Below are 18,784 nucleotides of genomic sequence, written 5' to 3' on the forward strand. Positions count from 1 at the left end.
ACATAACGACGTAAGTACTTTTTAGTTTAATCGATACCTACTTTAAAATGGTTATTATTCGCAAATCTCGAGAACAGCTGAACCGATTTCGCTAATTTTTTTTTATAATAATCGTTGAAGTACAAGGATGGTTCTTACGGAGAGAAAAATTTAAGTAATAAATTAAATTTAAAAGTATTAAAAAATATATAAAGAATCGTCTGTAAGGCGGTACGAAGTTCGCCGGGTCAGCTAGTTTAGTCTAGCTTTTTAGATAATACCTGGGATTCGAACCCACGACTCTTGGTAACGATTCACGCCTCCAACCTTTACACAATAACAGCTTGCAACAAGTTTTAAACAATTAATCTTGGAGGAGGATCCAGTAGCACATTATAAATTACTGCTTTAAATATCAATAGCGTACCCGAATTAACAAAAGTTCATGAATATGAAATGGAATAATATTCATGAACAATTACTAACAAAAGTACGTAAGAGCTTACAACATAATAATATTATTGTACCTAATTGTAATACAAAACATAAATAATTCCACCCACTCAGTTTAAGACAAACCCCCAAGGGTCGACTACATTATATGCAAGACGTGGGTAGTTAGATTCTCAGTAGTCATAAAGTAGTTACATATTTTGGTTGATAATTTGAATATTACCTATTACTAGCCGACTTCGTTCGCGTGGATTTAGTTTTTTTTTAATCCCGAAGGAACTCTTTGATTTTCCGGGATAAAAAGTAGAGTAGGTATGTATTAATCCAGGGTATAATCTATCTCCGAATTTCAGCCAAATCCATCAAGTAGTTTTTGCGTAAACGGGTAACAAACATACACACACTTTCGCCTTTATAATATTAGTGTGATAGTTATGGAAGTACTATATTATGATGCCCGCGACTTCGTCCGCGTGGATTTAGGTTTTTTTTAAATCCCGTGAGAACTATTCAATTTTCTGGGATAAAAAGTAGCCTATGTGTTAATCCAAGGTATAATCTAATCTCCATTCCAAATTTCATCCAAGCCGTTCAGCCTATACCAGTTTGAGCTGTGTGTTGATAGATCAGTCTGTCAGTCAGTCACCTTTTGCTTTTATATAGTTAGACTAGCTTCTGCTCGCGGCTTCGCCCGCGTGGCCTACGGGAAACATTTAATGGCATTTTTTTTAAACATAGGACTTTCTTATAACCTTTTAACCCTCATTTTACCCCTTTAGACCCGTAAGATTTTCGTAAGATTTTATTATTTGAAGCTGACGACCTAAAATATGTTGATTTCACGCTTCACGTCTGTTACTTTAAAAACATAGAACTTTCAAATAACCTCCCACCACCATTCCACCCGCTTAGGGAAGGATTTTCTGAAAACCGTTTCTTAGCTGACACCTAAGTCTTATAAAGAACCTACTTTCCAAATTTCAAGTTAATTGACAATAATAAAACTTTCCCATACAAACTTTCATCCCCTATTTTACCACCCTTATTGGCAAATTTTCCAAAAATTCTGAAACACGTATTTCTTCATTCGTGACCGAAAACCCAAATACCAATTTTCGTGCAAATTACTTGAAAAATGTCGGACTTTCATACAATCTTCCATCCCCCATTTAACCCACTTGGGGGTGGAATTTCAAAAATCTTTTCTTAGTGGATACCTACTATTTACAAAGAATAGGCCCTCCAAATTTCATGTCTTTAGGACCAGCGGTTTAGGCTGTGCGTTGATATATATGGCAGTCAGTCAGTCAGGACTTTGAATTTTATATATATAGAAGACAAAAAAGTTATTGCCCTAGGAATATACTTTTTATGACACTAACGTACAAGGCGTTGGTCTTATATAAAATTGAGCCCACATCGTTTTATGACAGGAGTGCCTGTAATATGATCTATTACGGTTGATTCTTTTAAATTGATTGGGTACCCACGCAAAGCCTCCTAAGGTTTCGTAAAGGGCAAAGACCGTCTATTGAGAGAAGAGTCGGTATATTGCAAGGCTTGTTATTGTAGATGAAATTAGGAATTGTTGCTAGGAGAGAAATCATTACAGTTACAAGATACCTTAATTAATATAGAAAGTGTGTTTTAAGATTTTTTTGTTAATGTATTAGTATATTATCCAATGTTTGTTTTTAGAGTTCCGTGCCTCAAAAGGAAAAACGGAACCCTAGGATCACTTTGTTTTCTGTCAGTCTGTCAAGAAACCTATAATGTACTCCCCGTTGACCTAGAATCGTGAAATTTGGTAGGTAGCTCTTATAGCACAATAAGGAATAAATCCGAAAACCGTGAATTTGTGGTTAAACCGAAAAAAATAATTAAAATGTGTTCATAAACAAATAATAGTATTTTCAATTTTCAAAGTAAGATAACTAAACTAAATGGGGTATCATATGAAAGGTCTTTAGATTCTTCCTGTAGATTCTAAAAGCGATTTATTTTTATTTTTACGCATAATAGTTTTTGATTTATCATGCAAAATGTCCAAAAAAAATACGACTGTATTACGGAACCCTCGGTGCGCAAATCTGACTTGCACTTGACAGGTGTTTTTTATTGAAAGATAGCTTTGGGCTTGGCGAGAATCATCCATACTAATATTATAAATGCGAAAGTGTGTCTGTCTATCTGTCTGTCAGTCTGTCTGCTAGCCTTTCACAGCCCAACAGTTCAACCGATTTTGATAAAATTTGGTACAGAGTTAGCTTACATCCCGGACAATGAGATAGGCATACTTATCCCGGAAAATTAGAGTTCCCACGGGATTTTTAAAAACTTCAATCCACGCGGACGAAGTTGCGGGTATCTGTTGTATAGAAGCAGGCGTTACTTTGCGGAAGTCCATGATATACAATGAACCAAAAGCTTAATTAAGAAGAGGTTAAAGAAACACTTACTTAGGGACTCTCTAACTGACTATCATGCTTCTTAATTATTTATTTGTGTTTTTGTGTTTTCTTTGGTTATTTATTAGTAAGTTGTTAGTATACTCAATTGTGTTAGTTTATCTTTTAGTGAAGTAGGTAGGTTTAAATTAGTATGTAGTACAGTTTTTATTATAAGAATAGATATAGGTGTATGAATAGCGTTAAGGAAATATAGTAGTAAGTTATGTACTTAGTATTAAGAGCGCCACCTCGCCAACAAACTGGCCCACCAGTTTGGCGAGATAGATATGTAGGAAACTTTGTAAAATTATTATGAATAAATAAATTTAAAAAAAAAAAAAAAAAAAAATTTGCTGTAATCCGCTGAAACAGGTCGAATCTGTATGGTGCAACATGCAGCATGCGAAATGCACCGCCCGCCCTTGCCATTGCACAATGCTTTGCAATTGTGCATTGTAAGGTCTATATCTCCTGAGGATGCTCCGGTGTCGGGGCGAAACGTGCGTCGAGTGTGTTTGGGATTTGTGTGGTACTGCGTGGTGGTGGTGCGTATTGCTTGCCTGGTGGCTGCTTCTGCTTGCATGTTTAGCAGTGGGAGGGCGGCTGGTGCATTTCGCATGCTGCATGTTGCACCATACAGATTCGCCCTGTTTCAGCGGATTAGAGCAAATCAAGCTTTTGGTTCATTGTATGTCGCGGTACATTGTAGAATCTAGTGTCTAATAAAAACCAATAATGAGGTAGGTTGGAGTGCGCTTCCTAGAAGATGCCTATTCACTTTTGGCTTGAATGTATTTAGGGTAAGTACTTACCGGATCGTGGATAGCGCTGATCTCCCGACCTTCGAAGAACCACCGGATATCGTCAGGTCTTGGTACTGACAACGCTTCACACTCCACCGACACGCGATCCCCTTCGGAGCCGGTCTGTGTCCTATTTGATAGAATCTTTGGAGGACCTAGACAAAGAAATACTAGTATTCAGAACTAGAATTATGATGTCCGAGAATTTCGGTTTTTTAAATCCTGAACTCTGATTTTCGAATAGTAGGCTATATCTATCTCCAGGATGCAAGCTATCTCTGTACCAAATAGGTGATGCCCGCATAAGCATCCACATGGATTCAGGATTAAGTAAAAACCTGAATCAACATGGATTCAGGTTTAAATAAAAACCTGAATCCATGTGGATTAAAAAAATTCTTATGGGTTTTTTTTATTTTTCGGCACGAAAATTTGCCCATGTCCGTCCCTCAAACATCCAAATCCGTTAAACAGATGGGCCAGCTAGCAGACAGACTGACAGGCAGATAGATAGGCAGACAGACAATATGTATGGCACTTGGGCATAATGTAGCTATCTAACAGTGACGACGTCCCTGGCGCAGTGGTCCTGGGTTCGATTCCTGGCAGGGATTTGGAATTTTATAATTTCTAAATTTCTAGTCTGGTGGGAGGCTTCGGTCGTGGCTAGTTACCACCTTACCGGTAAAGCCGTGCCGCCAAGCGATTTAGCGTACGATGCCGTGTAGAAACCAAAGGGGCTTGGGCTAAAAACTGCCATACCCCTTCCAGGTTAGCCCGCTTCCATCTTAGACTGCATCGTCACTTACCACCAGGTATCTAAATAATAATAATAAAAAAAAGTGAAAAAAAAATTCAGAATTGGATCTATAGTTCCAAAAATTACCTAAGTTCACAAACTTTACCTCTACCTATACAGGATGTAACCAGAACGCTACTAAAAACTTAGCGTTATTGTTATACTACCTAAACATAATCCAATACCAATAATCATTTGCATCATTTTGTAGTGATTCAGTATTTTTTAAGCCCAATGTATAGCGTGTAAAACTCAGGTCAATACCCCGCCTACGACACGGCATTGACTCCGAGTGGCCTACTACGTTCGTTGACCTTTAGCGTCAGTCAGATGTTTGATCTGCAACTAGCTTATGCTCGTGACTTGGTCCGCGTGGACTACACAAATTTCAAAGCCCTATTTCACCCCCTTAGGGGTTGAATTTTCAAAAAGCCTTTCTTAGCGGAGGCCTACGTCATAACAGCTATCTACATGCTAAATTTCAGTCCGATCCGTTGAGTGGTTTGAGCTGTGCGTTGATAGATCAGTCAGTCAGTCAGTCAGTCATCTTTCCCTTTTATATAAATATTTGCAATATAATATCGTGAAATTTTACAAAGTACATGATTTTTTCATATTTTTTTTTGGCGTTTTTTTGTGGTATAATATCACTTATCATCAGTAGGTACTATTACATGTCTTCGTTTTTGCCAGCGTTCTGGTTACACCCTGTATAGTATTACTATAGAATTCAATTTCCAACATAGGTACACATCATAATACCTAAAGTTACAATATTCCTAGGAAACTGTTGCTTTAATATAAAATTTTCAATGTAAAAATTCCTCGATGTATCTAATACCTAGCCGTATTTCAGGCACAGCACAGAATACCTTTGATAAAGATCGCAGCCTCTCTTTCGATCTCCGGATATCCTTGGACGATCGCTTTTGTAAAATATTATGTACCAGCCAGCAGCGCCAGGGTTTATTATAAAAAAGTATTTATTATTATCTCATAGTACATACATAGTATAAAATAAAGTCGCCTCCCGCTGTCTGTATGTATGTATGTATGAACGCGTAGATCTTTTAAACTACGCAACGGATTTTAATCCGGTTTTCACCAATAGATAGAGTGGTTGAAGAGGAAGGTTTATGGATATAGCTTAATACTCAAAAAATTAGAGATCCCTAGAGAAATTGAAATAATGTGAATTAGGTCGGAAAAAATCGTCTCATTTGAGAGTTCCCGAGGCGTGCGGTGCATAAATGGTCAAAGTTACACGAAAACAATGTATGATGAAATTGTTTCTCTTACAAAGTTCTACAAAAAAGTCTGCGATAGCATACATTTATCTTTTAAGGTTGGCTCACAATAATCGATTTTATGGTTTTCAAATGTGATCTGAAACAAAGCCTTACATTCGAGGGTGTTTTTACTAACATACTATTAATTCTTATCAAAATAAAATAGTTGATCATCTGAAATATTCAATTAAGACCAAAGTTGGCCTTCACACCATTTAATTTAGAATAATATCTTACGAGATATTACAAAATTAAAATAATATAAAATATCCTAAAATTAAAACTAACGCGCAACACAAAGAGACGTAGGCGGCTGTGCCGCGGCGCCTGTAATCTCCTCACTGCCACCACATATCTACATTGCACCCATGTGAAGCTGGGGCGGGTCGCTAGTTATTATTATAAAGGGTTGGTGGGGCCATGGTACGAGTAGGTGTTAAAACTTAGAAATATAATACCTTTGATAAAGATGGTAGCCTCGCTCTCGATCTCGGGATATCCTTCGACGGTGGCTTTGCAGATGTATCGGCCGGCACTGCGCTGGTCTACGCACACCTTCAGGTTGGGAGCCTTCCCCTTAACCTGCTGGAAGTATTGCACGTTCATGGAAAAATGTCGTAACTAGCACATAACACAGACAATTCAACCTTTTGAGTACGCATATACAAGGTTTTGCATGAAAACAAAATCGTAAAATGTTGGCGGGGGACAAGGGAGAATGCTTTGTTGTGATTGGTGGATTCAAAAGTCACGTAATCAAAACAATGTACGGAATGAGGGTACCGAACGGGCGTGGGCCGACTTTTGTGGTAAGCAACTGCAGCTTAGCGATCGGGGGTGTCTGGCTATGGCGTCTACAGGTGGTGGTCTGTGGCACACAACTAACTAATCATGATCACCTATTGAAATTTTGTCGGATTCAACGACAGAGACAACGCTCTACAAAACTGCTATCTCTTTGTAAAGGTCGATGTACAATATTTCTTGCCAGTTACTGTAAAATTGCTGTAAGCTGTGATAGCCTAGTGGTAAGGACGTCCGCCTTCAAATCGGAGGTCGGGGGTTCGATCCCGGGCACGCACCTCTTACTTTTCGGAGTTATGTGAGTTTTTAGTAATTAAATATCACCTGCTTTAACGGTGAAGGAAAACATCGTAAGGAAACCTTCATGCCTGAGAGTTCTCCGTAATGTTCTCAAAGGTGTGTGAAGTCTGCCAATCCGCACTTGGTCAGCGTGGTAGACTATGGCCAAAACCCTTCTCATTCTGAGAGGAGACCCGCGGGGTGATTACGTATCTTGCGACAGGCGTAAATAGAGAGACAGCAATAGCCACAAAGCAAAATAAGAAGAAGAAGAAGTGAGACAGGTAATGAACTGTCGCATTGCTACTGCTGTCGCGTTGCTGTCGCTACTGCAACGTCTTACGTAATCACCCCGCCATACTCTGTAGTGAGCCAGTGTGACGTTGTAAATTTTGAACTACTAACTAGCGTTTCGCTTTTAATTAAAATCTATTTTGTTCAAAGTATGTTGGTGCCACCTAGCATCAAGGTGCAGAACTACGCGTGGGTCGATGTTCAGAGTTCATTCGAGCCACGATAGATGGCGTTTGCTTCGTTGTCAATTGTCGTAAAAATAAAACAAAATAATTAAATAAAACCATAATATCATTTGTTTATTGTTAAGTCATTAACAAAACGGTTCTTATAATATATCCTTAGGTTCCGCAAATATTCAAAAATGAATTGGCTTCATGATCAAACTAAATGAGAGCGGCCACACTCGGGTTGCGTCTGGCAACACCGATTGGTGAGATTTAGAATTTTTCTGGAGTCAACATGTGAAGACGAATTTTTTCGTTCCAGGAAAATCTCACTCCTTTTCGCCCATGGCTTCGCCTGGGAAAATACAATAGTTATAAATTTAGTCATCCTAACGTATTTCAATGTTTCATCAATTATGGTGAGTGAAAAATCAAGTAATGTGGATTCGACAAAATGGCGGTTTGGTTAGAGAAAATCCTAATTTCATGATTTCCCTTTTCAGTTCCAGTTATTTTACCTTCCCAAATAAATGAGGATAATGGGTTGTGGGTGGACTCCTGAAAACCATTGGTGGCCAGGAGTTCAATAGGTGAGTTGTGTTTGATCGGGAAAATTCCACGTGTCGAAATTTTCACACAGCACAAATTATAATCTTGTTTTTCTTTGTTGCAGGGTTTCCGTTTTAGTTTCCGTTTGCGTTTCCGTTTTTAGTTTTCGGTTTTCGTATTTATTTCTTTTGCACATTCACGTTGGCAACTTAATTCTATGGATAAGACTTGGTGAAAATCTTTGTAATGAAACATTTCGGTTGTGAAGAATCAAATAAATTGAGTTTTGGATCTTGGCCGATGCCGTCCAGCTACCTTGCAGTCTTCGCACCTACAAGTAAGCAAATGTTTGTATCCTGGAACAGTTTAGTGAACCTTCTTAGTGTATGTGTACAGTAAGAACCCTGTCTTTACTACTGAGCTTTTATTTTGAAACAATTTTATGAATTTTACTGTGTCATTGTCTATTCCATGCCAATGGCATCTTAAATTTAAAACATAGATTTTATGTACTATCTACCTAAGGCATTCTAATGTATCTAAATTAAGTCTTGGCATTAAGCTAGAATAACTAAGCATTATTAGCCATCATTATGTATTAAGCGACCCCGGTAAAAGTTACATTAAAAACAATTTGCCTAACATCTAGCAAATTTCATTTATAACACCTCATATACATTACAAGGGAGTCGACGGCTAGCTTCTATTCTTTACTAGGTAGATAGATCAGTCAAGTAAATTATTTTTTTTTCCTCTAATCTTTGTAAGGTGGTAGATTATTCCGTATCCGGGTATATTTCTATTCCGCCCAATTTACCACCCTTACAAATGGCGCCCGAACGTTTTTTTATATAGTTATTTCAGTATATTTTGAGAAATTTTGTGAATTTTATGAAATGTACTCCGCTGATTGTACAATTTTCTAAGTAGTGACACATTGCAAAGAGCACTAAGCTGTTTTTATGGTTAACTAACTAAATAATAACTAATAGTTAGAAATTTTGTTTGATAGTTTAAGTAATTTTCTGAGTATAGTCCAACATTGGTTTTTTTTTTTCTTATTTAATTAACACATTATAAATGGTGCTTATGCCGTTTAATTATGTTATCGACTTACCTTGGAGGTGTATAAGTGAATGTTTGCCTTCAGTTTAGTAATAAACATTGCTTAACTGAGTTGTTGTTGGGTATTGCTTTCAATAGTAAGTACATCTTATGTTTGAAAATTCCGGTAACCTAGTATAATTAAAGTTTTGAAACGCTATGTCCTGTTAACTAGTTACACACATACATTTATAAATACTAAGAGTTACAACTTGTGAAACTAAATATATAAACTATATTCAGAGATTACATTAAGTTCAAGTATGAAGTTATGAACAATTTTTTTTTGTCAGTGACTTGATACTTCATTATTTTGTTGAAATTTTGTTTAGAGCTGTGTTAAGGTTATGATAAAAGCTACTTCACACACAAAACATGTTAAGTTTAATTGAATGCTGGTAGTTTAAAGTGACATTTAAAAACAGATTTTGTTGTATTTTAGGTTATGTGTTAAAAGTGTAAAGTAACAGCCATCAAACCATTGCACAATCTCTTTGTTTTTTTTTTTGAAAGATAATATGCTAGTCAGAGTTCATTGCAACTTTGTTGCCTGTTTACTTTTGTAATTGTAAAGGTTGTAACACACTGTGTACTCATAAAGGTGATACTGCACCTTACAATCATTTATTCAATTTTGGGAAGTTTTATTTTGTTATATTTTGTTTACTATAGTAATAATATGTGCTTGTATTATTAACAATATTTTGGAATAGGAACATAATTGATAAAATAGGTTAGGATAGACTTAAGAATATTGTTTTTGTTGTGTATTTTGCTTGTGTATATTTAATAGTTTAAATAACTTCTTTTGTGTTTGTGTTTAACCAATTTGTATAAGGCTAAACATAGACAGTTACACAAGCTCGATATTTTGTTAAATGTGTTTTGACTTAACACAATGGAACAGACTTTTGCCCAGTTTCATTCACTTTTGAAGGACGAATTGTGTTATGAGGTATCCATTCGTTCCGAAACTCCAGCACCTACAGTGCTAGGTTTAAAGAAACAGTTAAAACAATTAATTCAGGAAATTCCTTCTGAATCAATTTTAGAGACGGATTTCACTTCTGAAAGTGAGTTAGGGGTTATTACTAAAAAACTTCAAGACTTAGAAGATTTATTAAAAAAGTGTTCTGACACTAAAGATAGACATGCCCTCTGTAGGTCTAAAGCTTTAGCTTCACATTTGTACTTTAGAATTTTGAGAATACAGTGTTCCGAACTCAGCTTAATAAGTAGGAAGAGTGAATTACATACAAAGTTGCAGAGTTTGATTTCCAGATTAGATGCTGACAATGAGTCGTCTCACGACGAATCACTGGATTCCGAGAGTACCGCCGTTGACTGCACTGGTGATAAAAATGTTGCCAAGTGGAAGTTAAATTTCAACGGACAGGGTGATCCACGCAGTTTCATCGAACGCGTTGAGGAATATAAAAGATCTTATGGCGTTTCAGATGGAAAATTATTTGTTTCTGCATTTCATCTTTTTACAGGCCGAGCATTGTTATGGTACAGAGGCAACAAATGTCAAGTTTCGTCTTGGTCAGAATTGAAAACTTTATTTTTAGAGGAATTTGATGCAGTAGATTATGACTACAGGTTGCTAGGTGAAATTCGAGCAAGAACACAAGGCTCTGAAGAACCTGTGTCTATCTATTTCGCTGTAATGTTTTGCATGTTTTCAAGGTTGTCAACACCACTTTCCGAAGAACAAAAGTTACAAATTTTATTACATAATATTCGCCCTTTTTACTCAGAACAATTAGCTCTTGTTGACATTAAGTCTGTCGCAATGTTGAAGGAAAAGTGTCGCAAACTAGAGGCTGCGAGGCAGCGTTCCGCCTTATTTTCTGAGCCTACTAACAGTAAGGCAACTTTAAGTTCAGAGTTTGCTTACAAACAAGTGACAAAACAGATAAACACACTTTCAGTCACACCTGCACCTAAGGTTGATACAAGTAAAGGCACTGATTTTTCGAAAACAAATAAACAACTATGTTACAAGTGCGGCAAGGGTAACCATTCCTTTAAATTTTGCAGGACAGTTCCGAAATGTATTAGATGTTTTTCGTGTGGACGTCAGAACTTTACAGTAAAGACATGTCCAAGTTGTAGTAAAAAGGCGATTAGTAAACCCGCTCCGGACAAAAATTCAAAAAACTAATTAGTAAGAACTGTGCAGAGACACAAGTAAAGAACTTGGTCATTAACAACAAAACATCCCTTTTACCTGACACAGTTCTGTATTCAGTGGATAAACGAGACTTTAGGCCACATTTAAAGGTTTTTGTTGACGGTTTTGAGATTACAGGTTTACTAGATTCCGGTGCTTGCGCGTCAATTTTGGGTAACCAGGCGCACAAGGTTTTTTTGAAATTCGGTTATAAATTGCATAGCAGTATTGATACCACATTTTCAGTGGCAAATGGAGACAAACTTGATTGCATGGGTTATATGTTTATTCCGATTACTTATAATTCCGTAACTCACATAATAAAATTTTTTGTAGTACCCTCTATAATAGCGGATGTTATTTTTGGCTGTGACTTTTGGAAAACATTTCAGTTAGCCCCTGGCATTTTTGATGATTTAGAATTAATTAAGGCACCTTCTCAATTTTACAATATTTGTGCGATTGATAATGAACAAATTCATACCATCACTTCTTTTGAAAACTTATCATCTCAACAGAAAGAATTAGCCCAGTCTGTAGTAAATAAATTTTTAGATATTTCTTCAGAGAAAATTGGATTGGGTAGAACAAAATTAATTGAACATGTTATTGACACCGGTGATGCCTTGCCAATAAAAATAAAACAATATCCACTTTCTCCCGAAAAGAAGGAAGCTTTAAGTAAAGAGTTAGATAGGATGCTGGAAATGGACGTAGTTACTCCGAGTGAAAGCCCTTGGAATAACCCAGCAATTTTAGTGAAAAAGGCAAATGGAGACTGGAGATTTTGCCTAGATTGCAGGAAATTAAATTCAGTGACAAAGGGGGATTCATACTCAATACCGTACATTCCACAAATTCTAGATAGCTTGAAAGAGGCAAGGTTTTTATCATCGATTGATTTAAGTTCAAGTTTCTGGCAAATTCCGTTAGCTAACGACTCTCAGGAAAAAACCAGTTTTACAGTTCCTGGTAGAGGGTTATTCAAATTTAAAGTCATGCCGTTTGGCCTATGCGGTGCACCAGCACGACAGCAGAGGTTAATGGACCAGTTATTTAATCAAAATTTTTGTAGTGATATTGAAAATGGAATAGTATTTTGTTATATAGATGATATTGTTATTTGTTCTGCTGATTTTGAAACCCATTTAATTTTATTAAACAGAGTTCTGGATAAACTAAAAATGGCTCAACTATCCATAAATTTTGATAATGTAATTTTTTTCGAAACTCTTTGAAATATTTAGGGTATATAGTGGATGAATTTGGTTTACGCACAGATCCTGGAAAAGTTGCCGCAGTTTTGAACTTTCCGACCCCAAAAACTGCACAGGAGGTAAAGATTTTCCTAGGCACTTGTTCTTGGTACAGGCGCTTTATTAGGAATTTTTCAACCATCGCTGCACCACTCAATAGACTAACGAGTAAAGGAAAGAACGCACCTAAATTTGAGTGGAGCGAACAGGCAGAGGTAGCATTTAATACATTGAAGAATGCGTTGGTAACCGCACCTGTTCTTGCGGTACCGAATTTTGAAAAACCATTCAAAATACATTGTGATGCTTCTGCATATGGTGTTGGCGGTATGCTAACGCAAGAAACCGATGGTTGCGATCATCCCATTGCGTATGTCAGTAGGAGCCTAAATAAAAACGAAAGGAATTACAGCGCGACGGAACGCGAGGCTCTAGCTGTGATTTTTGCAGTGGAGAAATTTCAGGCTTATTTTGGTTCCAAGCCAGTCACAATTATCACAGACCATGCATCCCTAAAGTGGTTCTTAAATTTAGAAAATCCCTCAGGACGACTCGCCAGATGGGGTTGTAGATTATCACAGTATAATTTTGTTATCGAACATAGGAAGGGTTGTGATAATGTAGTTCCGGATACCTTGTCGAGACTCATACACGTAGATGTAGTTGGTGATCGTAATGATAACTCTAGCCAACAAGTTTTGGTAGATGACTGGTATGACAAAACATTTAATGGCTGTAAAATCAATCCAGCAAATTTTCCGAATTTTTGTATTTTGAACGATAAACTATATCGTTACAGTAAATGTAAATACCAGCTTCTCAGTGAGTTCGACTGGAAAGAGGTAGTCCACAAGAACGACATCCTTAGAATTATGCAACAAAACCATGCAGACGCAACTGCAGGTCATTTTGGTGTGTTCAAAACTCATCGCAGATTATCCCTCAGATATTTTTGGCGTGGTATGTATAAGGACGTGGTTGAGTACGTTAAGAATTGTGATACTTGCTCTGCGTATAAACACACGACATCAGCCACTCCAGGTCTGCTAGGGAAGCCTAAAGTCTGCGAGAGACCTTTTCAGGTCATTTCGGCTGATTTAGTCGGACCTTTGCCTAGGTCTAAATCAGGATTTACATTTCTTTTTGTGGTGACGTGTTGTTTTTCGAAATATACAATGTTGTTTCCGTTACGGCGTGCCACAGGTGCCGCTGTTGTTAAAGCGCTAGAGAATTTTGTATTTTTGAACCATAGTGTTCCAGAGACTGTGATTGTGGACAATGGGTCCCAATTTACAGGATCTGAATTCCGTAATCTCATTAAGCGTTATAATATTCCGAAATTACACTACACACCACTGTACACTCCGCAAGTTAACCTTGTTGAGAGGTACAATAAGGTTGTTATGACTGCTGTAGCCGCTTTTGTGAAAGATAACCACAGGTCCTGGGACGAAAACCTGTACAAGGTCCAGTTCGCCATAAACAGTGCGGTTAATGAATCCACTGGATTCTCCCCGTTCTTCCTTGTCCACGCTAGAGAACCGGTTTTAAATGGTTCCTTCTATAAGGACACGGATAAGGAGTACGAGGCCGGAATTCCAAGGGAGGAATACGCAGGAAAGTTTGGAACTTTGGAGGACATATTTGGTCAGGTTAGGAGAAATTTGTTTCAGGCTCATGCAGAGTATGCAACGCATTACAACTTAAGGCGTAGGTCTGCAAGCTATTCTGTTGGGGATATAGTGTGGAAAAAGACCTATCCACAAAGCGACGCTACAAATTTTTCGCAGCTAAGCTGGCACCTAAGTATGAAAAGTGCAGGGTTGTCAAGGTTTTGTCACCTTTGGTTTATGAACTAGTTAGAGTAGCTGACAACCACCCAATAGGCACTTGGCATATTAAGGATATTAAGAAGTAGATATTTGCCATTACTTAGTTTGGTCTAAACTGTTTGAATATTTAAGTTATCAATATTCAATTAGGAATTTGAATGAGTGTAGTGATGTTCTGAGTTAACAGTTACATTACCATGGTTCAGTTGAGGAGGAATGTAGTGGATGTATGTAGGGATGAATATGTGATGATTGGAATGCTTGTGGTAGACCAACCGGTAGAGAAAGTAAAAATGCAAATATCGTACTTTGGGGATAACGAAAAGGGGGGGTTTTGTGTTTTGTTTTCGTTTTCCTTCTAGATAATGGATCATTTCTGTTATTTTTCCGATTCTGTTCCGAGATCTATTTTCTAGGAGAGTTATTTCGTTTTTTTTTTCTCATATTCCGATTTTGATTCGGTTTTATTTTTCCGAATGGGATAGAGAACGGTTGCCATATCAGATGGACCCGTTCACAACCAGTTTTTTCCGTATTTGTTGAGTAACAAATATTAAGATGGTAGTTTAAAAGAGTGAACCACCGTAGGCCTAGACGCATTCTATCAGTCAGCTGAAGAATGATGCCAAGATGTTTCCACTCAAGTGTCTTAGACACCATGAAGTTTTTTTTGTATATATTCTTTTTAGAAGTTAGGGTTGTGTAGTTAAGTATAATGTATAAAACCTTACACTGTTTTCAGCATATTTATTTTGTTAGACAATTTTCCTTGTTAGTAGTAGATGTGCGTTCACGCGTAACTTCTGTGTTTTTTTTGTTTGTTTGTTTCAGGCAAATTGTTAGTAGTTGTTGGATGACGCTGAGGGCAGCGTGGTTCAACCTGTTGAACCTTTTCGTAGGAGGGGAAGTATTGTGACGTTGTAAATTTTGAACTACTAACTAGCGTTTCGCTTTTAATTAAAATCTATTTTGTTCAAAGTATGTTGGTGCCACCTAGCATCAAGGTGCAGAACTACGCGTGGGTCGATGTTCAGAGTTCATTCGAGCCACGATAGATGGCGTTTGCTTCGTTGTCAATTGTCGTAAAAATAAAACAAAATAATTAAATAAAACCATAATATCATTTGTTTATTGTTAAGTCATTAACAAAACGGTTCTTATAATATATCCTTAGGTTCCGCAAATATTCAAAAATGAATTGGCTTCATGATCAAACTAAATGAGAGCGGCCACACTCGGGTTGCGTCTGGCAACACCGATTGGTGAGATTTAGAATTTTTCTGGAGTCAACATGTGAAGACGAATTTTTTCGTTCCAGGAAAATCTCACTCCTTTTCGCCCATGGCTTCGCCTGGGAAAATACAATAGTTATAAATTTAGTCATCCTAACGTATTTCAATGTTTCATCAATTATGGTGAGTGAAAAATCAAGTAATGTGGATTCGACAAAATGGCGGTTTGGTTAGAGAAAATCCTAATTTCATGATTTCCCTTTTCAGTTCCAGTTATTTTACCTTCCCAAATAAATGAGGATAATGGGTTGTGGGTGGACTCCTGAAAACCATTGGTGGCCAGGAGTTCAATAGGTGAGTTGTGTTTGATCGGGAAAATTCCACGTGTCGAAATTTTCACACAGCACAAATTATAATCTTGTTTTTCTTTGTTGCAGGGTTTCCGTTTTAGTTTCCGTTTGCGTTTCCGTTTTTAGTTTTCGGTTTTCGTATTTATTTCTTTTGCACATTCACGTTGGCAACTTAATTCTATGGATAAGACTTGGTGAAAATCTTTGTAATGAAACATTTCGGTTGTGAAGAATCAAATAAATTGAGTTTGGATCTTGGCCGATGCCGTCCAGCTACCTTGCAGTCTTCGCACCTACAAGTAAGCAAATGTTTGTATCCTGGAACAGTTTAGTGAACCTTCTTAGTGTATGTGTACAGTAAGAACCCTGTCTTTACTACTGAGCTTTTATTTTGAAACAATTTTATGAATTTTACTGTGTCATTGTCTATTCCATGCCAATGGCATCTTAAATTTAAAACATAGATTTTATGTACTATCTACCTAAGGCATTCTAATGTATCTAAATTAAGTCTTGGCATTAAGCTAGAATAACTAAGCATTATTAGCCATCATTATGTATTAAGCGACCCCGGTAAAAGTTACATTAAAAACAATTTTGCCTAACATCTAGCAAATTTCATTTATAACACCTCATATACATTACAAGGGAGTCGACGGCTAGCTTCTATTCTTTACTAGGTAGATAGATCAGTCAAGTAAATTATTTTTTTTTCCTCTAATCTTTGTAAGGTGGTAGATTATTCCGTATCCGGGTATATTTCTATTCCGCCCAATTTATCACCCTTACACCAGCGATGGGTTGATCATGATGATGACTGTAAAGTTGAATCGGACTCCCAACCTCCCGCATAGCCTTCTATGCGGGAGGTTGGGAGATGGAACCAGCTTCCAACGTTTCCATGGACCATGGTAGTCACTTACCCCGATTCGACCAGGTTCGTGGTACAGCCACCGTATCTCAGGCCGAGGTTCGCCGTCGACGTCGCAGCTCAGAGTTACAGTCGCATCCTCCTCCGCCTCAATGTTTTGAGGTCGAGTGCGGAATGAAGGGGGATCTAAAGAAATAATCATAATAATCCTAATATATAAATATATAAAAGGAAAAGGTGACTGACTTACTGACTGACTGACTGATCTATCAACGCATAGCTCAAACTACTGGACGGATCGGGCTGAAATTTGGCATGCAGATAGCTATTATGACGTAGGCATCCGCTAAGAAAGGATTTTTGAAAATTCAACTCCTAAGGGGGTGAAATAGGGGTTTGAAATTTTGTAGTCCGCGCGGACGAAGTCGCGAGCATAAGCTAGTTATCATAATAATCATAATCATCTATATATATATAAAGGAAAAGGTGACTGACTGACTGACTGACTGATCTATCAACGCATAGCTCAAACTACTGGACGGATCGGGCTGAAATTTGGCATGCAGATAGCTATTATGACGTAGGCATCCGCTAAGAAAGGATTTTTGAAAATTCAACTCCTAAGGGGGTGAAATAGGGGTTTGAAATTTTGTAGTCCGCGCGGACGAAGTCGCGAGCATAAGCTAGTTATCATAATAATCATAATCATCTATATATATATAAAAGGAAAAGGTGACTGACTGACTGACTGACTGATCTATCAACGCATAGCTCAAACTACTGGACGGATCGGGCTGAAATTTGGCATGCAGATAGCTATTATGACGTAGGCATCCGCTAAGAAAGGATTTTTGAAATTCAACTCCTAAGGGGGTGAAATAGGGGTTTGAAATTTTGTAGTCCGCGCGGACCAAGTCGCGAGCATAAGCTAGTTATCATAATAATCATAATCATTTTAGCGTTTAAACTATTTTGTGTGATTTCCATTATACATATCTAACACCCGGCTTTACTCACGTGTTTAGTCGATGTTAGCCCGACTAGATTCGAACCCATTCGGGGTCCTTTTTCAAAGGGAGTCAGTTTGCGCACGCGTCGCGATTAAGACTTCAGACGCGGTTCAGAAGCGTGCGCGAACTGACTCCCTTTGAAAAAGGACCCCGGATGAGTTAAAAATTAGAAATTGTACCGATATATCGGTATTTTTTTGACAATTTTTTTTTTTTTTTGAAAAGAATATTAGCCATGCTAAATGACTAATATTCCCCTTTCCTCTCCAACTAAGCATCAAGCTTGTGCTAGGAGTAGGTACGACAATAGTGCAACGGGTGGGGTTTGAACCGTCGACCTTTTGGTTTTTCAGTCCACTCCTTTTACCTGTTGAGCTATTGAGGCTCTTATCGTAATCTAATCTTATCGAGGCTAATATCGATATCGATTCTTTTTTAAATATCGATTTCGATATATTATATCGATATTTTTTGCACTTCCGACTTCCCTATTCTCTACAACAGCCCGCTAACAGACGGACGGACAGAGGAGACTTTTAGTAATAGGGTCCCGTTAGCACCCTTTGGGTACGGAATCCTAACAACGGTGGAAGGACTTACATGTAACGTTCAGAGTAAGCGACGCCTCGTTCTTTCCCGCGGTGTTGCTCACTTCACACTTGACCACGGCCTTGTTGTGTTTCCGGGACACGTTGAAAATGATCTGAAACAAAAAATAATTTTATTTCTCTATACTCTACCCACGGACGGACGGACGGACAGACAGACAGACATACAGACAGACAACAAAGTGATTCTATAAGGGTTCTGTTTTTCCTTTTGAGGTACGGAACCCTCAAAATGAATCAGATCATGAAAGGATCGCTTGCAGTGGTCTACAGGTTCTAAAACTTGGCACTTTGATTCGCTCGTTTAAGGTGGTTTAATAGATCCAGCCGCGAAAATTAAAATTTTAGTTAGTTTTTCGAATAGTAGACTAATCATACATCGAAAGCTTATGGTAATGTTGAGTTTTGCAGGCATAACATTTATGCATCTATAACAAAATGACAGTTATTTTTTGTGCCGTTTCGAACTTCGAAGTGCC

The 18,784-nt window shown here is 37.7% G+C and overlaps 1 protein-coding gene across 5 annotated transcripts in view; it reads right to left on the reverse strand.

Annotated features, from left to right (window-relative positions):
- Positions 1 to 18,784, reverse strand: part of LOC117993806 (irregular chiasm C-roughest protein-like) — a 97,950-nt gene that overhangs the window by 11,837 nt on the left and 67,329 nt on the right. For 4 of the 5 annotated variants that reach the window (XM_069507134.1, XM_069507135.1, XM_069507132.1 and 1 more), the window contains exons 9-12: positions 18,298 to 18,400; positions 16,740 to 16,873; positions 6,232 to 6,358; positions 3,695 to 3,840 (exon numbers count right to left, since the gene is read on the reverse strand). In XM_069507134.1, coding sequence (XP_069363235.1) covers positions 3,695 to 3,840; positions 6,232 to 6,358; positions 16,740 to 16,873; positions 18,298 to 18,400 — 510 coding nt within the window. The remainder of the gene's footprint in view (positions 1 to 3,694; positions 3,841 to 6,231; positions 6,359 to 16,739; positions 16,874 to 18,297; positions 18,401 to 18,784) is intronic. The other variant, XM_034981670.2, reaches the window with a different exon arrangement.

The sequence above is a fragment of the Maniola hyperantus genome, chromosome 25 (assembly GCF_902806685.2).
Source record: "Maniola hyperantus chromosome 25, iAphHyp1.2, whole genome shotgun sequence".
In the NCBI taxonomy this organism is placed as follows: domain Eukaryota; kingdom Metazoa; phylum Arthropoda; class Insecta; order Lepidoptera; family Nymphalidae; genus Maniola; species Maniola hyperantus.